Source organism: Elephantulus edwardii, unplaced genomic scaffold, assembly GCF_000299155.1.
Source record: "Elephantulus edwardii isolate Elephantulus edwardi_28Jun2011 unplaced genomic scaffold, EleEdw1.0 scaffold00019, whole genome shotgun sequence".
Lineage (NCBI taxonomy): Eukaryota > Metazoa > Chordata > Mammalia > Macroscelidea > Macroscelididae > Elephantulus > Elephantulus edwardii.
The window spans coordinates 14,513,049-14,536,540 of NW_006399769.1; the positions used below are offsets into that span (position 1 = coordinate 14,513,049).

Here is a 23,492-nt window from a genome sequence, read left to right on the forward strand (position 1 = left end):
ATAATTTTTTTAATTTCGGGTTTTTTAGAGGGTGTTGGGTTTTCTTGCTGTTCTTTTTCAATTTGTTGGATATGTTGGCTTAGAGAGTCAATGGTCAATTTTTCCTGCCTTTTGATCTGTTTGCTTATTGCTATAAATTGACCTCTGATTACTGCTTTGGCTGTTTCCCAGAGGTTTTAGTAAGTAGTGTCTTCATTATTATTTGTTTGAAGAAACTTTTTAATTTCATTTTTTATTTCTTCTTCACCCAGTCATGTTCAAGCAAGTTGTTCTGCTTCCAAATGTATGATTTTTTTTTCTCCTTTATTCTCTTGTTATTAATTTCTAATTTTGTGGCATTGTGATCTGAGGAGATACTTTGTATAATCTTATGTTCTTGAATTTGTTGATGCTTGCATTATGACCTAGAATGTGGTCTATTCTGGAGAACATTCCATGCACATTGGAAAAGAAGGCATATTGTGCTTTTTGGGGGTGCATTAGCCTATAAATATCTATGAGATCTAGTTGGTTAATTGTATGGTTTAATTCTTGAGTGTCTTTGTTGAGATTCTTTTTGGTAGTTCTATCTTTTCTTGAAAGGGGTGTATTGAAGTCTCCAAGTACTATAGTAGTGTTATCTATCTCCTTTTTCAACTTTGTTAATGTGTGTTTTATATATTTTGCAGGTTTTTCATTTGGTGCATAGATATTCAATATTGTTATATCTTCTTGTTCTTTTGACCCTTTGAGCATTATGTAGTGACCTTCTTTGTCCTTTGTGATGGTTTTTTAATTGAAATTTATTTTATCAGAGATTAGTATTGCTACTCCTTTTTTTTCGTTGTCATTTGCTTGGTTTGGTTGTTTTTGGGGTTTTTTTTTTTTTTTTTTTTGAGAAAGTCATAAGGATTTTATTGTCAAAACAAGAGATACAGGCATAACAGAGGTGGCAAATAAATTAATTGTTCTGGTCATCTAGACTGCAGGGTGTCGCTACAGAAAGGCCAGGTCCTTGCAGAGACAACATCCAAACCCAAAACAGCAGCTGAGATCGTTTTCAAGACAATAACTAAACACCTACACAAAGGGTAGCAATAAACATTACCTTTCCTCAAGTTGTAGAAATGACTCACTGGGGGTGAAAATGCATTTATAAAGAAATTTTTCTTTCATCTACACCTCCCAGGGAAAAAGTGATTTTGAGCCCTAGGCTGAACAAGGAAATCCTCAAGGCTATAATCTAGCTGTAGTTACAATATTCTGAACTTTGAAAAAATAAAAAATTAACATCAATATCAAACTAACACACTGATTTTTCTCTCTAATCACATTTTCAACCAAATTGGAATTAATCTTAAAGTGCAAAAAAGAATTTGCAAGACTAGTGTTTTGCTCTGTGTTACACATGAAAAAGGAGTCTCTCTCCCTAGAACTGGCCCAAGAGGGACTACATTAAGTGGCTACAGAACAGGTCTACCAGAAGGTAAGGAAAGGCCAGTTTCAGCACCGGTCTTTGCTTGGTATATTTTGTCCCATTCTTTAATTTTTAGTCTTTCTTTATCTTCATTTTTTAGATGTGTCTCTTGTAGGCAACATATTGATGGATTTTGGTTTTTTAATCCACTCTGCTACTCTTTTTCTCTTCAGTATTACATTTAAACCATTCACATTCAGTGTAATTATTGAGAGGTAGGGTTTTATTGCTGTCATTTTGTTCAATTCTTTTTGGTGGTGTTGCTAGTTACTTTGGTCCATCCTATTTTCTGTGGCATCTCTGTATGAAGAATGTCTCAGTGTTTCCTGTAAGGCGGGTCTTGTTTTTACAAACTCCTTTAGGTTCTGTATTTCTGGGACTATTTTGATCTCTCCTTCATACTTGAGGGACAGTTTTGCTGGGTACAGTATTCTTGGTTGAAAGTTTGTTCTTTGAGTGTTCGATATATGCCATTCCATTGTCTTCTTGCTCACATGGTTTCTGCTGAGAAATCAGCATTTAATCTTATCTGTTCTCCCTTATAGGTTACTCTTTGTTTCTCTCTCTCATTGCTTTTAGTATTCTCTCCTTATCTTTGGTTCTAGCAAATTTGGCAATGATATCCCTTGGTGTTTTTCTTTTAGGGTCTATTCTATATGGTGTTCGCTCAGCTTCTTGAATATATATTCTGTCATTCTTCATTATGCCTGGAAAGTTTTCCTCTCGTAATTCTTCCACAACTTTTCAGTGCCTTTATTAGCTTTATTAGCTATTCTGGGATTCCAATGATGCGAATGTTATTTCTTTTAATGGTATCCCACATTATTCTTAAGTTTTCTTCTGTTTCCTTCTTTTTTGCTTCTGCTTTTTTCTGTCAGATCTGTGGTGACAATTCTATCTTCTATTTCACAAATTCTGTTTTCCATCTCTTCATCTCTATTTGTATGTCCCTCCATCCTGTTGACAGCATCAGAAACCTTAGATATCATATTTTGGATTATGATTTCTTGTTTTTCCAGTGCCTCTAATGCCTCATTTGTTTTCTCTGCATTGTTTTGGATTGTTTTTTTAAGCTCCTGATTTTTTACTGTAGTGTCCTGTAATTCTTCAAGTTTGTTTTTCATCCATTGAAAACATTCAGTCGTCTTTTTTTTTAAATTCTGCATCAGCAAGTTCCATCGACTTTCTGGCTTCATGAAATCCATTGCTACTGTGTAATTTTGGGGGTGGGGAGATATCTTGTTTTGGGCTTGTGTGGTGAGTGAGGTACCCTGCTTCTTTCAAGACATTGACGTGGAAGAGTTTTTGAAAACTAAGGTGATAGTTGGTTCTTGGTTTGACGTCACCACTTCTCTATCGAGATGTCTAGTACCTCCCTGTTGCTTGAGTTGGCAGGACCAATGTGGTAAGGCCAAACAGCCGTTTGTAATCTAAAGAAACGAAATCTTCAATGTTGGACAACTTTTTCAGGTAAGGTTGATAAATGCTATAATTTTGTCTGTGTGCTTTTGTTCTTTTGTGTGGTGGTGTTTCTGGCAGGGCACACAGACTTCTGGGGCAGGAGAATCAGTGTGATACCTGAGGACAGAGCGTGGGTCAAAGATTCAGGGCTGTGTCCCAGTTCAAATCCACTCCCTCTCTCCCTGATCTCTGTTTTCTTGATGTTGAACTTCAATCCATATTGAAGGCTGAAGTCCTTGACCTTCTGCAGCAAGTGCTTCAGATCCTCCTTAGTTTCAGCAAGCATAGTTTTATCAATGAAAAATAAATACTGAAGACGAATTCATGTGTTTGAATTAAGGTGTTAGTGAAGACTATTGAATGAACTTCTAGAAGAACGAACAAATCTGGGAGAGGAAGCACAATAAAACACTCCTTAGAAGGTTTTATTAGGATAGACGAGTCTCTGGAGGACAGTGAACTTGGTAAAGACTGCAGCAGTAGACTCAAATGTAACTACTGTGAGGACGATGCAGTACAGGGCAGCAGATCATTCTTTTGTACTTAGGGACCTTATGATTCAAAACCAATTCAACAGACATTGCTACAGTTGAAAATGAGATCTATTTGGCTGCCCTCGCATTATGACAAAATACTTAAATATTTACCTCAGAATCAGGAGATACTTAAGATAGCTAGTATAATTCAAATTAACTTCACTCCAGTCAGCTCAGACTATACAGCTTTGAACTAAGAAACTCTTCCTTCTTTGTGACCAAGGTTTCCTGCCACTTGTCCCCAGGATTTGGGATATGACTTTTTGGCTGTAGGTTTGAAGGTTTATGTAGTAATGCGGTAAAATGCAGTGGATAGAGTGCAGATTTAGGAGGCACACTCCTGGGTTTCAGGCATGGCTCTGTCACTTACTAATTCTCGTTTATAGGCAACTTGTTTACCACTTCATGCCTCGTTTTAAAATAAGAGTACCTGCCGCAAAGCATAGTTGAGATATTATAGCTTTAAAGTTCTTTAAAATGACAATGACACCTAGGAAGTGTTCAGTAACTGTTTTGGGTTTGGGGTTTTTTTTTAATGTAAGCTACATGAGATCCTTTTGGAAAAAAGATTGAGGATATCTATTATTATATCTAAGTATTTATAGCTTTTAACTGATAATTAATTATTAAGTTAAGATTCTTCATTGGGGAAAAAAAAGAGGAGAATTAATAAAAAAAGAAAATAGAAGAGTATAATAAACCTGTTCCTAATATTAAAAATTAAATTTCTACAAGATTGAATTTTCTTATAAGCTCATAAGCTCTATTTGTAATTCATTAATTGGTGGTGGCAAATGAGAAATGTGAAAAAGTAAAAGAGTCCAGATTTATATGGGCCAAGTGGTATGAGAACCAAGAAGTGGGTAAAAAAAGTGACTAGTTTTCAGTTCATAACTAGGTTAGATACTATAGCTGAGACACCAAGTGAGGACTAGTTGGCTTAGATTTTGGCATATAAAAAAATAGACACCAACTGGGTTTCCATTTGCTGATGGGGAAACTTAGCATGAATGACTCCATGTGGCACCTGGTAGAGTCAGGTTAATAATAGGCAAAAAAAAAAAGGTAGCAGAATGGGTATGAAAACATGACCCTTCAATATACTGTCTATAAGAGACACTTGTAAGGGAACTCTGGTGGCCTAGTAGCAAGAAGCTGTGCTATAATCCCCAAGGTATGTGGTTCGAGGCCACCAGCTGCTCCGTGGGAGGATGGACAGTTTCCTTCCATGTGATTAACTGGCTCTGAAAACCCACCGGAGAGTCAGCTAGAGTCGGTTTCAACTCTACGGTACACAACAACAGCAAGAACAAGGAGACACTTAGACATAGGACAAAAACTGAAAATCAAAGGGTGGGAAAAAATATATCACACAAACAGCAATCAAAAAAAGAGCAATATTAATTTCTGACTTCAGTGTAGAAGCATGAGAGACAAGGAAGGACAGTACCTGAAGATTAAAGGATCAGTTTAACAAAAGGATATTACTGTAGTCAATCTACATACCCAGTGATAGGGCCCCAGGATAGAAATTTAACTTTAAGAGATTTGAAAGTAACTAAATCCACAATAATAGTAATGAGACTTCAGTACACTATTCTCAGTGTATACAACAGGAGGGCTACAAAGAAACTCAACAAAGATGCGTTTAATAATTCAGTTAACTAACTTGCTCTTATGGACACATGTTGAACCTTCCACCAAACTACAGTATGATGTACATTCTTCTCCAGGGCACACAGATATGCTCCAGAATTGCTGTTGTTGTTGTGTGTCATTGAGTCAGAACTGACCCTCCAGGGGGTTTTCAGAGGCAGTGAGTCATATGAGAGAAGATTGCTCATCCTCCTACAAAGCAGCTGGTAGGTTTGAACTGTGTGTCTTCTGGTTTGTAACATGGGCTTTTTGTTTGTTTGTTTTCTTGGTTGTTTGTTTTTTTTTTATTTTGGGGTGTGTGTGTGTGTGTGTGTGTGTTTACCACTAGCCCACCAGAGCTCCATAGGATAGGCCATACTATATATGTTAGGTCACAAAGGAGAAACGTGCAACAATGAATGAATGAAATTCCGAAATCTCTGTAGATGTTCATGGAAATAAAATAATAAAATAAAATAAGTAAAGTAAAATAAAATAAATAAACAAAAACATATGAATAGTACAAAGAATCTTCTCAAATCAATGCTGTAAGTCAGTAACAGGAAGATTAAGGGGGGGGAAACTCAAGTATATAGAAACTAAATGACACCTCGCTTAAACATTACTGGGTAATAAAAGAATTTTAAAATTTCCTCAAACAAATGAGAATGTAAACATGGCATACCAAAATATCTGACAAATAACAAAAGCAGTAGTCAGAGATCAGCTTGTAGCAGTATATACACATGTCAAAAAAGAACCAAAATCAACACCTTAACCCAGCTCTGTGACAGTAAAAAAAGAACACATAAAAAGGAAAAGTAGCAGGAGCTCTGGTGGCCTAGTGGCAAGAAGCTGTACTGCAATCCCAGAGGTACACAGTTCGAATCCACCAGATGCTCTGCCGGAGAAGGAGGAACAATTTCCTCCTGTACCAATCAGATCTGATTTGATGGTACATGCACAAAAAATAATAAAGTAAATTTTTAAAAAAAAGGAAAAGTAGATGAAGATGGCCAAGTCTAATTTCTAACTCTGCAGGGGGGAGCTGTTCCCACCAACGACATTCACAATACAAAACCAATTCCCATGCAGTCAACATACCCCCCACTTCCATGATCCCACACCTCATACTATTAATGCAGCAGCAGTTTTATATCCTTTCTTGGTCTGAAATCCATTGCAGTGGCTATACAGACCTCACAGAACTAACTGTACTCCCAATTATGAAGTTTATTAGGGAAGTTAACAGGTTATAATTCAGACTGGCAGCAGGATACAGTCTCTCAGGACAGGTTCCAAAGTATGCTCGCAGTCCCTTCAGCCTTTAGCCTCATGGCTTTAGGCCAGTGTTACGAAGCTTTGTTCGTCCTGCTAGTGAAGGTATTTTCCCCAAAGGTCCTCCAACAAGCTTCAATGAAGCCTCCCTTGTGGATTAACTAACAGACTCTGTTTGTATGATCCTGCTTATCCACGTGTCAAAGCCAAAGTTAATGACCAGGAAAGCTATTTTGAATAATAGACCCTTGACACTGCAGAGCCTCAAGCAAAGCCTATAGTCTCCAAGATAAAGGAAATAATAATAAAGATTGGAGCAGAAATGAATAAAACAACCACCCAAAAAACCCCACAATAGAATCAACAGGACTAAACGTGGGTTCTTTGAAAGGGTTAATAAAATAGACAATCCATTGGAAAAACTTACGAAGGGGAAGAAGATGGAAAAAGCACCAGTAAGAAATTAAATGAATGACAATCACAATAGAACCAACTGAAAGAAAAAGGAAAAGAGCATGCTCTCAGAACCTGCACTACAGCAGAGGGGTGAGGATGGGCAGGGGATGGGGTGTTGATCATAGGGTTGCACAATTCAGTGGAGGGGGGGTGAAGGAAATGGGAAGGATCTTTTGTGAAGAACAATGTTTTCAAACTTTGTAAATAAATCAGTATAAAATGTAAAAAAAAAAAAAAAAAAAAACCTACACTCCCAACAAATATAAAAACCTGGAGGAAATGGACAAATTCTTAGAAACTCATTGTTAGCTTAAAATGACACACTTTGACGTAGAAAATTTGAACAGACCCATCACAAAAGAAGATATTGAACAGGTCATACAAGCACTCCTATCTGCAACAACACAAAAAGCACCCTGGCCCAGGCATTTCACCTGTAAATTCTACCAAGCATTCAGAGAGGAACTGATGCCAATTCTACTCAAACTATTTCAGAATCTAGAAAAAGATGGAACTCTCCTCAACTCATTCTTTGAATCCAGCATAACTGATACCAAAGCCAAGCAAAGACAGCACTAAAAAGAAAATTCTAGGCCAAGATTCCTCATGAACATGGATGCAGAAGTTCTCAACAAAATCTAGCCAGTATAATCCAGTATCATACCAAAATAATGATTCATCATCACGTGGGATTGAGTCATCATGATACTAGTTTTGCAAATGTGTTTCAGCAAAATAATTTTTTTTTTAAAGAGAAAAGTGAATTGGAGGAGGGGTAGGGAGAAAAATATTCAACAGGGAATGAATGGAAACCCAGGTTCTCTATAAACTTTCATTAAAATCTCAATTAAAATTTTTTTAAAAGACAAAACTTGTATAAGCTACCACATCAATAAAGAAAAGGGCCACATGATCATGTTACTTGATACAGAAAAGGCATATGACAAGATTTAACATTCTTTCCTAATAAAAATGCTCAATAAAATAGGAATAAGATTTCAAACCAATATCCAACATTTCTTTCAGAGGAAAGATATTGAAGGCATTCTCCACATGAAAGACAAAACTGCCTTTTATCACTTAAGTATTTTCTAGTCAGAGCAATAAAAGCAAATAAAAAGCATACAAATTAGGAAAGAGGAAGAAAAACAATATCTATTTGCAGATTATATGTTCTGTATGTGGAAAATCACCACATCTCAGTGAGAATAGTTCAGCAACACGTTAGGGTATGAAATCACACAAAAATCATCCCAGTTCCTCAGTAATAAGAAAGAATACTCTGAAAATTACATAAGGAAAACAGCTATTTGCAATAGCCACTGCAAAGATGAACTATCTAGAAATAAATCTAACTAGAAATAAAAAAGACTTACATACACTACAGAACACTACTACAAGAAACCAAGAGGCCTATATAAATGGAAAAATAAACCAGGCACATGGATTGGAAGGTTTAAAATATGAAAATGGTAATACTCCCCGAGGAGGTTAGTAGGAATAATGCAATCCCAGTGTAGAGCCTGATGGCATTCTTTAAAGAGATGAAAATCAAGTGATCACTAACATTATATGGAAAGGAAAAAGCCTTCATACTGTGCTGTTAAACCAAAGGCCTCGCCTTGTTGGAGGTTCAAATCCCCCAGCTGCTCCTCAGGAGAAAGATGGGCACTTTCCTTCTATACAGTTTACAGCCTCAAAACCAAGGGAGGGTCATTTATTAGTTAATTCCAACAGCAATGAGAAAAATTAAAGCTCTCTATACATCAAATAAGATTTTGTTTTATCGTCTTAAGCTACTCTTTGAAATCTGCTTATCTCTTTTACTTCAGCATATTGTCCCTTTGTTTTGGCTTCTCAATGCTCTAATGTAATTTTCAGGTCTCTTCTGACATTTTTTTAGTCTTTTTTAGTCATTTTTAGTCTTTTCTTTCTCCTCTGTCTTTGTAATAACCTTTTGTTCTCTTCATGGATGACATCCTGATGTCATCCTACAACTCTGGACTTCAGTCTGGTCTTCAATCATTAGTATTCAGTGCCTCACACCTATTTGTTAAGATGATTCTTGAAATTCAGGTGGAATCAACTCAAGATTATAATTTGGTTCTTATGGAATTGTTTTTATTTTCCTCACTTTGGACTTGTATTTGTGTAATTGAAGGTCTATTCCATAGTCAGCACCTGACCTGGCATTGACTGCTGATAGGAAAATGCAGCAAGAGTGCTTCTTAGAGGTACAGATGACAAAACTTCATCTCAGGTAATTTGGGCATGTTGTTAGAAGGGGCTCTTCTCTAGAAAGGAACGTCATACTTGGGAAGGTGGAGGGTCAGCGAAAGAGAGGACCCTTAGTGAGATGAATTGACACAGTGACTGCAGCAGTGGACTTCAGTATGTCAGAGATGATGAGTATGACTCAGGATAGGACAGGGTTCATAGGGTTGCTGTGAGTCAGCAGCACCTAACAACAACAACAACAACAGTGTCCTTCCAAGGACTTCTCCAGAAGAGTAAAAGGAGAACCTATGACAAACTATATGGCAGTGACATAGCTGACAAGGCACTCATCTGTGTACAAAACCCTAACACCTCAACAAGAAAAAGGCAACCAAATTACACACATGAGTAAAGGACATGAAAAGTCCCTTCACCAGAGAAGACATTCAGATGACCAACAAGCACATGAAGAAATACTGAAGATTATTAGCTGTGTTGTTGTGTTGTTAAGACTCAAGGACTCTGTGAACAGTAGATCTGAACCTTGCCCTATCATGCACCATCCTCATAATCTCTGACATGCTTGAACCCATTATTACAGTCACTGTCCATCTTGTTGAGGGTCTTCCTCTGTTTTTCTGACCCTCTACCTTTCTTTCCTAGCATGATGTATTCTTCCAAGGACTGTCCCCTCCTACCAAAATACCCAGAGTATGAGAGATAAAATTTCACCCTCCTTGTCTTTAAGGAGCACTCTCCTTGTACTTCCTCCAAGACAGAATTGTTTGGGTTTTTAGCAATCTAACGGATAGCTATGAGAGATGTGTACATCAGAACAGCCAGTGAGATGTCATCTCACCCCAGCAAGAATATCACAGTTCAGCAAGACAGCAAATAACAAAAACAACAAATGCTGACAAGAGTGGAGAGAGATGGGAACTCTCATATACTGCTGATGGCAATGTAAAATGGTCCAACCAAAAATAACCATTTGATCCAGTAATCTCACTACTAAACTATTAGCCCAAAGAAACAAGAGCTTCTGCATGAACTGTTATATGCACATCTATGCTCATTATAGTATTATTTTTAGTAGCAAAGAAATGAAAACCACTAAGTGTCCCATCAGCCAATGAATACATTCACATAGTATGGGGTACTCTGTTGTTGTTGTTGTTGTAATGTGCCTTGAGTAGCCTTCAACTCATGTATGACTCCATGTACAGCAGCTGTGAAGCCTGCCCTGTCCTGAGCCAGACTCACTGATTCTGACAAACCTACCCCTATTGCCCTAGTCAATGTATGTATGAATCTATGCAACTCTAAAATACAATTAAGAATTCACAAAACACTGCATAACATAGATGTATCTATAGGATATTATGCAAAGTGAAATGAGTCAGTTACTAAAGGACAAGTATTGCCTAAAACTAGAGTTCTTAAAAGCGAAGGGAAGGTTTACATACATATGGAATCATTCTTGATTGATTACCACGGGTGAAAAGGGAGGGAAAAGAGGAATGAAAATTGAAAAACAGCGACTAGCCACTTACTAAGATGATTGAAAGGAAAGGCAATATCCAGTAAGGGAATGATGTATCACCAAGTATCACCAAGGAATAGGAAGACATAGAGAGGTCACACAGGATTAATGGAAATCAGTGTTACAAAAAGTGAGAAAAATACAGTTACATTATGATCATTGAAAGTAAAGTTATTAAACAAAGTCTGCATGGATGGTTGAATGCAAAATTCATTTGCTTTGGAAGCCTTCACTTAAATCACAATACATACAAAGAAAAAAAAAATAACAGTTGCTGTTTAGTTGCTTCTGATTCATGTTATCACCGTATGTGTCAGAGGAGAACTGCACCTCTGAGTTTTCAGTGGCTGACTTTTCTGGAAGCAAATCCATAAGCCTTTCCCCCAGAGATTTCTGTGTAGACTGAAGCCTTTCATAAAGCAGCCAAGCTTGCTTATTTCACCACCCAGAAACACTTATTATAAAAATATTTAATAATATCTACTGTACTACTAGGGAGGGAGCTCGGGTGGCAGAGTAAATAAGTGTGCTGCTGACACAAAGGCAAGCAGTTCAAATCCACCAGGTGCTCCACAGGAGAAAGATAGATATACGTAGGAAAATGACTAGAAGAGTCTTTACCAAAAACACCAAACTTTGAGTAGTTGTTGCAGGTGATTTTTACTTTGTTCTTTTCTACATAATTTTTAAAAACACAGTAAATAAACACATGAAAGTACTTTTAAGCATATTTCCTTAAAAAATATTTTTCTTAAAAAAAACACACACAAAACCCAGCCCCACTGTCTGTGAATCAACTCCAGCCCTGATCATCCTCCCTCGGGTTTGCTAGGCTGAGTCACAATGGGAGCAGACTACTTCATCTTGCTTCCATGGAGTCACTAATTTGAATCACCATCATTTCACTCAGCAGCCCAACATGTAATTCACTATACCACCAGGGGTCCTACATACACAAATAGATATTTGTTTTTCATTTTACATTAGAATCAACTTAATTTTTTGTAACCTGAGTTGATTTTTTTTTAAGGTGGAACAAAGTCATGAACCTCCTGTCTCATCAGTTTGTTACAATGCACATTTTAAAAGTGTTTGTGATAGTGTATGTGTGTATCTAATATGCTCTTTTGTCATGAGCTGAGCATCTAGGTGACTTCCAGTTCTTCATATTAATAAAGAGCAAGGCTGTAAAATGACATAACCTCAAAGACACTCTAATTCTGCAAGTAGACTGGGAGGGGAGTTGAGAATCAAGATCATTATCAGCCCAAAGATGGGTGCTGAGATGGGAGTTAGACATTCACCCACTCTCAAGCCTTTGTACCAAGTCTGACACCATCAACCCCACCACAGCACTCTCTATCCAGAGGGCTCAATAATTTGTGGTGGTGATCAAAATGAACCCACAAACCAAAAAGAACATAGTATTATAGGATTTATTAGAGAAGTAACAGGTTATAATTCAGAATTAGCATGGAAGTAACAGGGATTGTTCAGGATACAGTTCTTCTGTCAGGAAGCTGGCATGCTTTTCTGGCCGTGCCCACAAGCAGGCGCTGTTCAGCTTTTGACCTTCAGCCTTTACTTGTTGGCTGTTACCCCTTGCTCTTGGTGTGACTTCTGCCCTGCTCAGTCAATTGTTACAAAGCCCTTTAACTCTGCCAACAAATAGCTAAAGCCAGGACATCTCTCCTAGAAGCTTCCTGCCCAGAGATAACGGACTCTCCCAATCTTTGAGCCCTGAATCCTGCCTGACCTGCTGGTTCCATCTCATGCTGTCTTGTGTTTACGGCTTTTTCTGTTTCTTGGGTGGAGAGATAAAAGGTTCTCAGTGCAGGGTCACCAGACCCAAGGGCCACATCATTCAGCTCCCCGTTGTTCTTGATGGTGGTGAGGTTTCACTCCAACCTCTGAGATTTGCTCCTTTTAAACTTAGTGGGATAGCCCAATTGACCAACTTCATACTCAGTTTCATAAACCGTATTGGCATTTATAAAACTTTCTAGTCACCTTGATAAGCCACAAACACTTCATTTCCATAATCCTAGCTAATCACTTTATGGAAATCACATCAATAGAAAAGCCATATTATAGCAATTTGCTGCATCACAAATGCTCTTAATATCCTTGAATAAACTGCTTTTCAAACTTAATATACCAAATTACTTAAAACCACAGTACCTCAGTTTAAACTGCAAAGGGGAGCACTGATAGAGGATGCTACTGAAAATGAAATGATACACAAAGCATTTAAAATTGTGCCTGATATATAGTGAGTCATGAATTAAGATTAGCTCTCCTCACTATTACTCTTATTATCCTACCACAGCTAGACCTTAGGATGAATTCCTAGACTGTTGCTGAGTCAAAGGCTACCTATGTATGTTTTCCATTGCTTACATGTTACTGCCAAATTGCTATCTCCTTTAAAATGTTACTAATTTCTGTGCTCAAGAGCACTAGTGTTGTGTGTGTGTGTATTCTTGTGTACTTTTAATTCCCAAGCATGTTTTTTCATCTTAGTTAACATAATAGGTGAAGTATTAGGTCTTGTTTGCTATTCTAATTCTGTTTTCTTCAATTTGTATGTCTTCCTTTCGTTCTGTAGTGTGCATCCCCATATCTCCTCAACCTGCTGTCCCCTCTCTTTGACTGTGACTCCTCCTACCAGCCCAGGGTTTCTCTTCTCAGTTCTTAGCTCCCCAGTGATCTCACCCAACCCACTTCTCACTCACATTTCAGCCTCTTCCTCTTTCTTATGCTTTGCAGAGTTAGTCATCTCTTCTTCAGAAAAGTTCTCTCTTCTTAAGATACTTTTGAAGGGCTTACACATCCTAGGCACCCAAGAAATAGCAATAAATATAGCAGGCAACGTCACAGACCAAGGGGAACATACATGCCAGGATAGAAAAATAGATCAATAGCGAAAGCAACAATGATAAGTAATTTCAGTTCCTAATCAGTACTATGAAGGGAAAGAAATGGGATGGTTTGCCAGACAGTGACTGTGAGGTAGTCAGGGAAGACTTCTCAGAGGAGGTGATGTTTGAGACATGAATCATGGAAATGACAAGATAATGAGTGTTAAGCACAAAGTGATTATTGTTGTGTACTGCCAAGTGAGAACCTACTCATAGCTGACTGTCCAGAGGATTTTCAGAGGCAACAAATCTCACGGAGGAGATTGCCCATACTTCTCCCACAGTGCAGCTGGTAGATTCGAACTGCATACTTTGGGGATTGCAGCACAACTAGGTGCCATTAAATCTACTCTTACTCATAGTGATCCTACAGACAACAGTTCAAAACCTCATCTGATCCTGCATGAGCATCACTCTGCCATGCTTAAGCCCATTGTAGTCACTGGATCGATCCAGCTCATTGAAGATCTAACTCTCTTTCTCTTATTCTCTGTCTTTGAATGTCTTTTTCCAAGGGACAGCCCCTCCTAAAAACATGCCCAAAATGTGTGAGATAAAATCTTGCCATCTTTACCTCTAAGGAGTACCCTGGCAGCACTTTTCTAAGACAAATTTGTTTGTTCTCTTAGCAGTCCGTTCAATAAGTTCAAAAGCCCTAAGATAAAAAAGGAAACTTGGTAAGTTTGAGCGACAGAAGTGAAGTCAATGTATTTGGAGCAAGTAGAGGAAGCAGGCAATAAAGTTGGGAAGGAAGATGAAGGTCATACTAAGGAGGGCTTGTCTGCCGTAAGGAGGAGGTTAAAGTTAATTTCAAGTACAGTGATGATGTTGAAAAGTTAGTAGGGATTTACATTTGGATTCAGTGCAGAAATTGAGGAGGAGGATAAGAAGAATAACAAAATTAGAAAGAAGGCCAAGGTCAGTCAGAAGAGTATTACTTGTGGATTGGAGTTAGAGTCATCTAGATTTATTGATGATTAAATGAGGAAAAGCTTCTTAAGTCTTTCTTGCACCTGGGAAGATTCCCGAGAATTCTTGGTGCTCAAGCTGCCATGCTGTTTTACCGATAACACTAAACTTCTTGTAAGAAAGATCTACCAACATTTCGGCTTCCTCACCTTCCAGTTCTGCCTCAGCGTGTCAGCAGCTACACTCACCAGCCTCAAACTGAGACTGCTGGCCTCTGTTCCTATGTTTATTATTTTTTCCTTTTTGTAATTGTTGACAGTAGATGCAGCAAAACTTATACCGATTCAGCAGTTTGTGCTGAATGCTCATTGTATTCCACTTTGTGCGTGTCACTTAAGTGACACTCCTTATGTTCTTTGTGCTGTGTAGACATTTGCACCCTCCTTTTGAGTTGGCTTCCTCCATGTTCACTTTTGTATTAAATCCTGTGGTCACTTGTTGGCATTTTGTCCTGTTGAAACCATTCCATTCTTGAAATCTCATTCCTTTGATTTCTGATACATAACTATTACCCAGATTTTCTCTTAGGATATATGTGTGTATCTCCTCTGCCCCACCCTAAAAGTTAAGTTTCTGCTTTTGTCATTTTTTTCTCTTACTCTGGCTGTTACCCTGAATGATCTCATTAGAGTTTTAACTGACATTTCATAATGAAAACTCTTGGTCTCTATAATCACCCCTCGCCTTTCTTATTACCGCCAGGCTGTGTATCCAGCTGTCTCTGGGCATCCACACTTAACATTTTCCTCAAGAACTTCAGCACTTGCCAAACTGAACTCCTTTTTCTCCCACCCCCTTCCAGCACCTTCTGTGATTCACACGCCCACCTCATGCTGAACTACTTCTAGTGCCTCCCCCTCTTCACTTCTTCCTGCCTTTGCTGCTTCCTCAGCTTGATCCAGCCCCAGCTCTAACTTTGTCCAACTCCCACTTGTCCTCGAACTCCTAGTGCTGGTGATGCATCCTCCAGAAACTTTCTGCCATTCTCCTGTGCCTGTTCCCCTAGCCTGGGCTCTCTTTGATTAAGGCATTTACCATACCCTTTAACTCTTCATTTGCTTCTCTCTCTCACTGCTTTGTGATTTGTTAGCAAGTCAAGAGGCTGTGTGTTCTTCACCACTTCTCTAAAGACATTGCTTGAATTGTTGGATGAATGAATTCTCAAAAAGCTAGCATTCCAAAAAAAAAAAAAAGCTAGCATTCCAAGGTCTTCCTTCCCTGCCCCCCTCATCTTGGGTTTCGCATCCCTTTGTTCATGGCCTCTTTCCTGGTCACTCCCCCCACCTCCCTGTGAGGCAGCCTTTAATATGTGCTGATTCTTTAGAATTCTCTCATTTGCCTTTTTTCTTTGTGTAATCATTTTTAGGATATGACTACAATTACTTTGAGGCTAGCCTTTTCACTTCTCTGTAGAGTAGAAGTAATTAAAGCAGATTTTTACTATTGATTCTATAATTACTGTAATGAATGTGTATTATGTAAGATACTGCCTAATTAGCAGAATCCTCGTAATTCAATAGATAAAATATTACATTTCAAATTAAAAACATCCCCAATATGGTAAATAAATTGTGATTGTTAGTCATCTTTTAGAAAGAAACAAATACTCCTAGTAATTCTCATCTCTTATCACAGAGTGCTGCGTGTTGGCGGGACGGCTGTGCTGTTATTAAGTGAAGATCACCACAGGCAGCTGAGAGGCCGTGGAGGGAGCGACCACACCAGTGGGCCTGGGGTGGAAAAGGGCTCCAATCCTGAGGGGAACAGTGACACCGCAGAGGAGTCGACATTGGCATTTCAAGCCGGGAACCAGGAAGGCTTGGATAAAATGGCCCCATTTGGCTCTCTGGTGCCTGTGGAATGCTACAAAGTCAGCCTTGGAAAAACAGATGCGTTTATATCTAAGTACAGGAAGTCATCAGCAGTCACTGCTGTAGATCCGCTTCAAGTCCATACATCTTAGCTGTACTGCAACAGATTGTTTTCTCTTAAGCTTCCCTATAAGGAAGATTTTGTATTTTGTCAAAATGTACAAAGAATTGCTCTATCACACTTTGTCTCCGAGCAGACGTTTTCAACTCCAAAACAGCATTTTTTAGGAGATCACGTAAAATATTCCATAGTCACCACCAGATTGGTTATATTTTAAGTACCAAATTTTTAGAAATGTAGAAACCTTTGTAAATATATTTTTATACTAAAATATAAATTATTTTTATACTAAACTGGATCGTTTTAGAGCTATGATGTTCTTTGTTAGAATTAAAGTACTTTTTATAATGCGGGGTATTTTTCGATAACTCATTATTATGAGTTATTATACTCATTGTTGTCAAGTCCAAATCAATCCTAGCTGACATCTCATTGGGTTTTGGAGGCAATAAAGATACAGGGGATGAGACTGCCCACCTCTCTCTGGCAGAACTGCTGCTGGGTTCTACCCGCCGGTGGGGCACAGCGTTTGACTTAGCCTTCACGGCACTCTGGCTCATAATCCAAAGGGAGTTGTGTAGCTAACACAAAGGCCGAGCCTTGCTGGCAGGGGTCAGAATCCACAGTGGCTCTGCACAAGAAAAATGACCAGTCTCTTCCTGTGTGCTTTACAGCCAGTTAAGAGCAGCTTCAAGTCAGTCCTGACTTGATGGCAATGAGTTTTGAGTTTTTTAATGTTGATACATCTTCAGTGGGAAAATAATATGAATTAAGCTAATCTCCTTAATATGATGGGAAATAAAAGTTTCCTTTTCTTTTTCCTAAAAGCATTAATCATTGTGTTCTTACAGGAATGAAAGTAGTAGTTACTACTTGAAAAAAACCCAGAAAGTTGAGGAAAATATTTGTTCAAATGTAATTTTCTTGATACAGCAACTCAATTGTTTAGTTACTTTGGTATCACTTGAACAGGTCTTTAAAATTCTCAACCTTGTGGATCCCTTCTCTCCAGCCCAAACTTTTGAGTCAGAGATTGATACTCTGAGGGGTTGCATGCATCAAACTCTGAAATGTGCATTTGGTATTAGTTATGTGACTTAGTTGAGTTAAAAGCAGTGAAGATGCAGCTAGTATTAAAGGAAGTGTACAAAAATGATGAAGAAAGTCACTACTCTTGAGCTTACGTGCTGCTAGAAAAAAAATACCAAGACCCTGAATAATAAAAGCACTGTGGTGTAGGCCACCTGTTTTTAACAGAACTTGACAGCTTAAAGAAAAAGAGCAAGCTTTCCTGTGGTCCTGACTTCTCAGGTGAAGGCAGTAGTTCTCAGCTGGAGGTGGTTTTGCCCCCAAGGGACGTTTAGCAACTTCTTCAGACATTCTTGTCACAGATAGCTAATGGGGAAAGACCAAGAATCCCGCCTGTCTTGGGTTGAATTCTGCTGGACCAACATTGAGAATTATAGCCTCATATATTGACACAAAGAATTAACCATCATACTACTGATGACTCTCACAATAAAGAATTATGTGGCTTAAAATTTTAGCAGCACCAGAGTTGCAAAGACCTGGTAAAGGGATGGTAGAGGACATAAGAAATCACTTATGATTGGCTATTTTAAGCGAAAAAGAGCCCTGGTGATGCAGTGGTTAAACAGCTAACTGTTCAGTAGATCAACCAACAGCTGCCCAAGAAAGGAAGATAATGGCTTCTGTAAAGATTCCAACATGGAACCCCTTGGGCCACGTCTGCCTGGTCTTGCTGGGTGGCTGTGAGTTGGAATTGACTCAGTGCCATTGGATTTGGTTTGGTTTTGTTTTATTCTAAGAGAGCCTCTTAACTCTGGTAGTCACAGGACTGAGGTATCTGAAAAACAAGTTTAGAGTGATTCTCTAGGATGCTGTTATGGATTGAATTATGTCCCTAAAAATGTGTGTATTCAACTTCTAATCTCCATGTCTGTGAATGTGACCTTGTTTGAAAATAGAATCTTCCATTTTTTCAATCAGTTACATTAACTCACTGGTACCAAATCCATACTAGAATAGGGTCCTAATCCTATTTCCTGAGGAGTAGTGCCTTAGAAGGGAAAAATAGTCAAACACAAGAAGAAGCCAGACACCTTGGGATGAAAGAGCGGATGGCATCTGTGAAGAGCAAAGAAATGCGAAGGATGGCTGGCAGCAGCTGGAAACCAAGAGAGAGAGACCCACAGAAGGAATCAATGTGGCAAAGACCCTAATGCGAACTTTTAGCCCTCAGAACTATGAGGAAATACATTTCCGTTCTCTAAAGCTACTCCCTTTGTGGCACTTTGTTATGGCAGCCCAAAGTCTTAGCATAATTAGGTGTCCTAACGTGGGAAGACGGTAAAGATTCTGACCACACGGGACCCTTGTGGCTCCGTGAGCTTCCTCTGCTAGCCACAGCAGCAACTGCAGCTCCCTTGTTCCTGAGGCTGTTGCGTGACTTGATCTGGATTCCCTCCTAAGTGGAAACTCCTTTCCCCCAGCCTTATCCCTACCACCTTTGCTGCTTCTAGAGCTATAAAAACAGCCCGGCTGGCCTGGCAGCTGGTGAGAAGAGGGCTGGGACATTCCGAGGATTCCAAGCATTACATATTAAAATGACATAATCATACAGAGAATAGATTCTGTCACATCAGAGAAAAATCTAAGTCTCAAATGAAATTGGTTGAAATGGATACACTCACCAAAAAAGAAAAGACTTTGAATTTAATGTACATAAGGAAATCATTTCCTTGGAAGGTCAGAAGGTAAAAACTATCCAGGTGGATGGAGTGTGCAGAGTGAAGTGTTGAGATTTATGAGAAGATGAGGATGCAGTGTTTTACATTTTTAAGTAGAGCAGGCTTACTGAGGAGGTTAGATTTAATCAGATGCTCAAAGAAGATGGGAAAGTAGATTAGGCAGAAGAAGCAGCCCGTACAAAGGCCTTAAAGGCAGGAGGAGTGTGCCTGACGTGTTTGAGGAGCTGTAAGGGCACATGTGGCCGGAGGAGTGGAAGTGACACCCAGGAGAATGGGAGGTCCTGAAGAACAGGCGGGAGTGAGGCTGTTACGAGAACTTGGACTTGCACTCAGCACCACTGTCTTGAACAGGTCATATAACCTAACAGACATTGCCGAGATTTGACTGTATGGTGGCAAAGTTAGCCACATTAGGAGTTAGTTGCAATAACCCAAGGAGGGAAAAATAATGCAAGAATCAATGAATGGGAAATAAAAATCTCTGTAAATGATCATTAAAATTAATAATTTTTTTTAAAAAAGTCACCTCCCAAAAAATAGCACATCCCAGGATTGCCTGGTGCATGTGACATGCAGTATAATGGAGAGGAGATGGCAATAACTGCACTCAGAGTGGAGTTGTCATAAACAGACAAAGGACAGCTACAGATAGGGTAGCTTTGAGGTATAATTCAGAATTCAGGTTTTGACGTGGCTAATTTTGACATATGGAGAGCTCTCGAGGCCTAATGGTAAGAAGCTGTGCTGCAACCCCAAAGTCACCTGGTTCAACTCCACCAGCTTCTCCTCAGGAGAAGGATGAGTAGTCTACTCCAGTGCAGTTTAATGCCTTTGAAAACCCACCAGAAGGGCAGCTGTGAGTCGATTTCAACTTGATGGTGCACAATATAACAACACACATTGAATAAATAGGAAAACTCATTGCCAGGTTTCATTTCTCACTCAGCGATGCTCCAGCGGTTTTTCCTAACTGAAGGAGACTGGCCATCTTTCTCCTGCAATGGAAAAAGTAGAGAAAGCTGCAGGTGGGTTCAGACTGCCAGAGATACAGCCTCTGGCTGAGCAGCACAACTCGCTGTGGACAAGAGCCCTGTATCTGGTCTCGACAGTCAAATTAGGGAATTGCCGGATTACTGATGCCACGAAACGGGGTGCAATCAAAAGGAACTGAGTATAGGAGAACAAAGACTGAGCACTAGGGCCCTTCAACACCAAGGTGGGGCAAAGGAGGAACCTGCACTGGAGACAGAAGAAATGACCCGTGAGATAGGAAACCATCAAGCATGGTTACCTGGAACACATGACCGAGGGTAATGAGAGAGTTAGCATCACTGTTAAACGCTGCTAATACACCAACTGAGAGAACCCTTGTTGTGGGCTCAGTTCTGACTTGTATTGGCCCAATAGCACCAAGCAGAGCTGCGATCTCTGTGGAGCAGGGACCACACTTGTCCTGTGGGAGGCCTACTGGATTCAAACTGCCCACCTCTCAGTTAGTGGAGCCTTAATCACTGTGCAACCTGGGCTCCTTAAGTAAGGTAGTAACTAGAAACTGACGATTAGATTGATCAGTGAGGAAGTCATTGACAGCCTTGACAGTAGGAGTTTCTGTGAGGTGAAGGGAATCAGAGCCAGACAGGGATGGACTTAAGCTCTGCAAACAGCAGAGCTGGAGGTAGTGAACATAGACACCACTTTCAATTAGTTTTGCTATAAAGGAGCCAAGAAAAAAGGGGCGGGGGGGAGATAAGAAGGTAGATGTGGAGTCAGGAAAGAGACTTGAGTCTATAAATGGGAAAAGTAGCAGCATGAGTTTGCTTTGTTTTTTTTATATTGAGAGAATGTTCCTGGAAAGATGAAAAATTGATGATCGAGGGAACAGAGGGGAAATCTGAGGAAGGCGCCTGAATAGACAAGAGGGGGTGGAACGTGGTCCGCCAGTAGCGGGATTGGCTTTATATAGGAGTATGAATAATTGAGCCATGGTTCTAGGTGGAAAGGCAACATACAGACATTTCTGCTATTGTTATAACTATGTCCCTGAAAATGTGTTCATGCTCAAATTCATGTACGAAAAAGAACAATTCAGGGGGCGGGGGGATTGTTAGGTATTCTTGAGTCATTTCTCATTCATCAAGACCCTGTGTGGCAGAACTGCCCCGTAGGGTTTCCTGGGTGTAACCTTTCTAGCCGACTGCCAGGTGGGTCTCTTGTGAAGCTGCTGGGTGAGTTTGAACCGTCAACCTTTCAGTTAGCAGCTGAGGGCTTAATCATATGTCCTGAAATAGGATTGGGCAAGCCCCTCAAAACTTACCCAACTTCTGGTGGCCTAGTGGCAAGAAGCTGCACTACAATCCCAGAGGTGCACGGTTCGAATCCACCAGATGCTGTGCCGGGAAAGGAGAGACAATCTCCTCCTGTACCAGTCAGATCCGATTTGACGGTACACACACCCCCCCCAAAAAAAAATAATAAAAAAAAATTTAAAAGAAAAACAAACTTACCCAACTTCATGTTCTATCTTAAACAAGAATGCCAATTTCAGTAAAAATACTAGCACAGTTAAGAACCTTGTTATGTTCCTAATGAAAAGTAAGTAAAGGATTTCATGTTTAAACAAAAAAAACACACCCAAACCCCAGTGGGGATTGGTGAAGGGCCTATGATGGGTTTATAAAGACTCAGGAAGAGCAGACAGCTGAGATGCACAATAACCTCTTGAAGGCAGAAAAATAGGAACGCCCTGCGGTGAGCGGGCCTCATGGACGGTAAGTCATCCTGCAGCGTGCTCCGTTCAGCCCGCTCAGGCCACGAGTCAAGTCCTGTGTTCTGCTGGTCTCTGGTGGCATTAGATAACTGGGGAAAACATTGTACTTGGGGAGAAGGCACATAGCCACCAATCCTAGTGCCACATCACAGTAGCATTAGCACGCCTCCCCCCAACCTTAGCCATCAAATGGGACCCATCACTGTGTGAGGACAGCGCTTGTGTGAGAGCAGACATGGAGAGGTGGGCGGATGTAGCAGGCTAGGCCGGAATCAGAAGCTGTTCTTCATCTGATCCTTCACCTTCCTCAGTAAACACTGTACAGTCATCTCCCCAGTTTCTCCATCTAGTTGATTAACTGCACTCAGCACTTGCTGTATCCCCACAATGACTTTCTGACCTAAGGAGTAGCAATGTGTTGCCACAAGCTATGTTCATGCGCCCGAGTTTCCCTTTCCTACTAAGTGCCTAAAGCAATCTTTGTAGGGTCTTTGTTTTTAATTTTTTTAAAAAAAATTATGTTAATTTTGATGAACATTTATAGAGATTTTGGATTTCCATTCATTCATTGTTGCATTGTTGTTGTTGTTCTTATGTGCCATCGAGTCGTTTGCGACTCATAGCGACCCTATGTACAAGAGCCCTAAACGCCATTCTATCCTGTGCCAACCTTGCCGTCTCAAACACACTCATTGCCACCACTGCACTCACAGAATTGGTCCATCTCATCGAGGGTCTTCCTCTCCTGCACCATCCCTTCACTCTCCCAAACCCTTTCCAAGGACCAGTCCCTCCTTGCAGTATGCCCAAAGTATGTCAGATGAAACTTCAGAATGCTTGACTCCAAGGAGCATTCTGGCTTCACCCTCTCTAGGACAAACCTGTTTGTTCTCCTAGCAGGCCATGGTATATTCAATACTCTTCTCCAGCACCACAGCTCAAAGACATCAATTATCTTTCTATCACCCTTTTCCACTGTCCAACTTTCCGATGCATACTGCATAATTGCAACTACTATAGCCTGGATCAGGCGCACCTTAGTCTCCAGCCTGACGTCGTTGCTTTTCAGTAGTCTTGAGAGGTCCCTCACAGCTGACTTTCCCAATGCATTTCATCTCCTGATTTTCTGGCTGCTGTTACCAAAAGTGTTGACTGTGGAACCAAGTAAACTGAAACTGTTAACTATCTCAATCTCTTCACCATCCATACTGATGCTGCCAATCCATACTGATGGTGAGAATCTTTGTTTTCTTGATGTTGAGCTTCAATCCGGATTGAAGACTGCAGTTCTTGACCTGAAGCAAGTGCTTCAGGTCCTCCTCAGTTTCAGCAAGCAGCGTTGTGTCATCTGCATAACGCAGGCTGTTGATGATTCTTCCACCAGTCCTGATGCCACATTCTTCCTCGTACAGCCCAGCATCTCGGATGATCTGTTCTGCATACAGACTGAAAAGGTATGGAGATAAAATACATCCTGACGGACCCTTTTCTTGATCTTGAACCATCCAGTGTCTCCCTGCTCTGTTCTGACCACTGCCTCTTGGTCCAAG

General features: G+C 39.9%; 1 protein-coding gene across 1 annotated transcript in view; it reads left to right on the forward strand.

Annotated features, from left to right (window-relative positions):
* THUMPD2 (THUMP domain containing 2) overlaps positions 1 to 16,435 on the forward strand; it is an 88,963-nt gene extending 72,528 nt beyond the window's left edge. Inside the window, exon 10 of the mRNA XM_006882384.1 lies at positions 16,108 to 16,435. Coding sequence (XP_006882446.1) covers positions 16,108 to 16,435 — 328 coding nt within the window. The remainder of the gene's footprint in view (positions 1 to 16,107) is intronic.
* Positions 16,436 to 23,492: the final 7,057 nt, after the last annotated feature.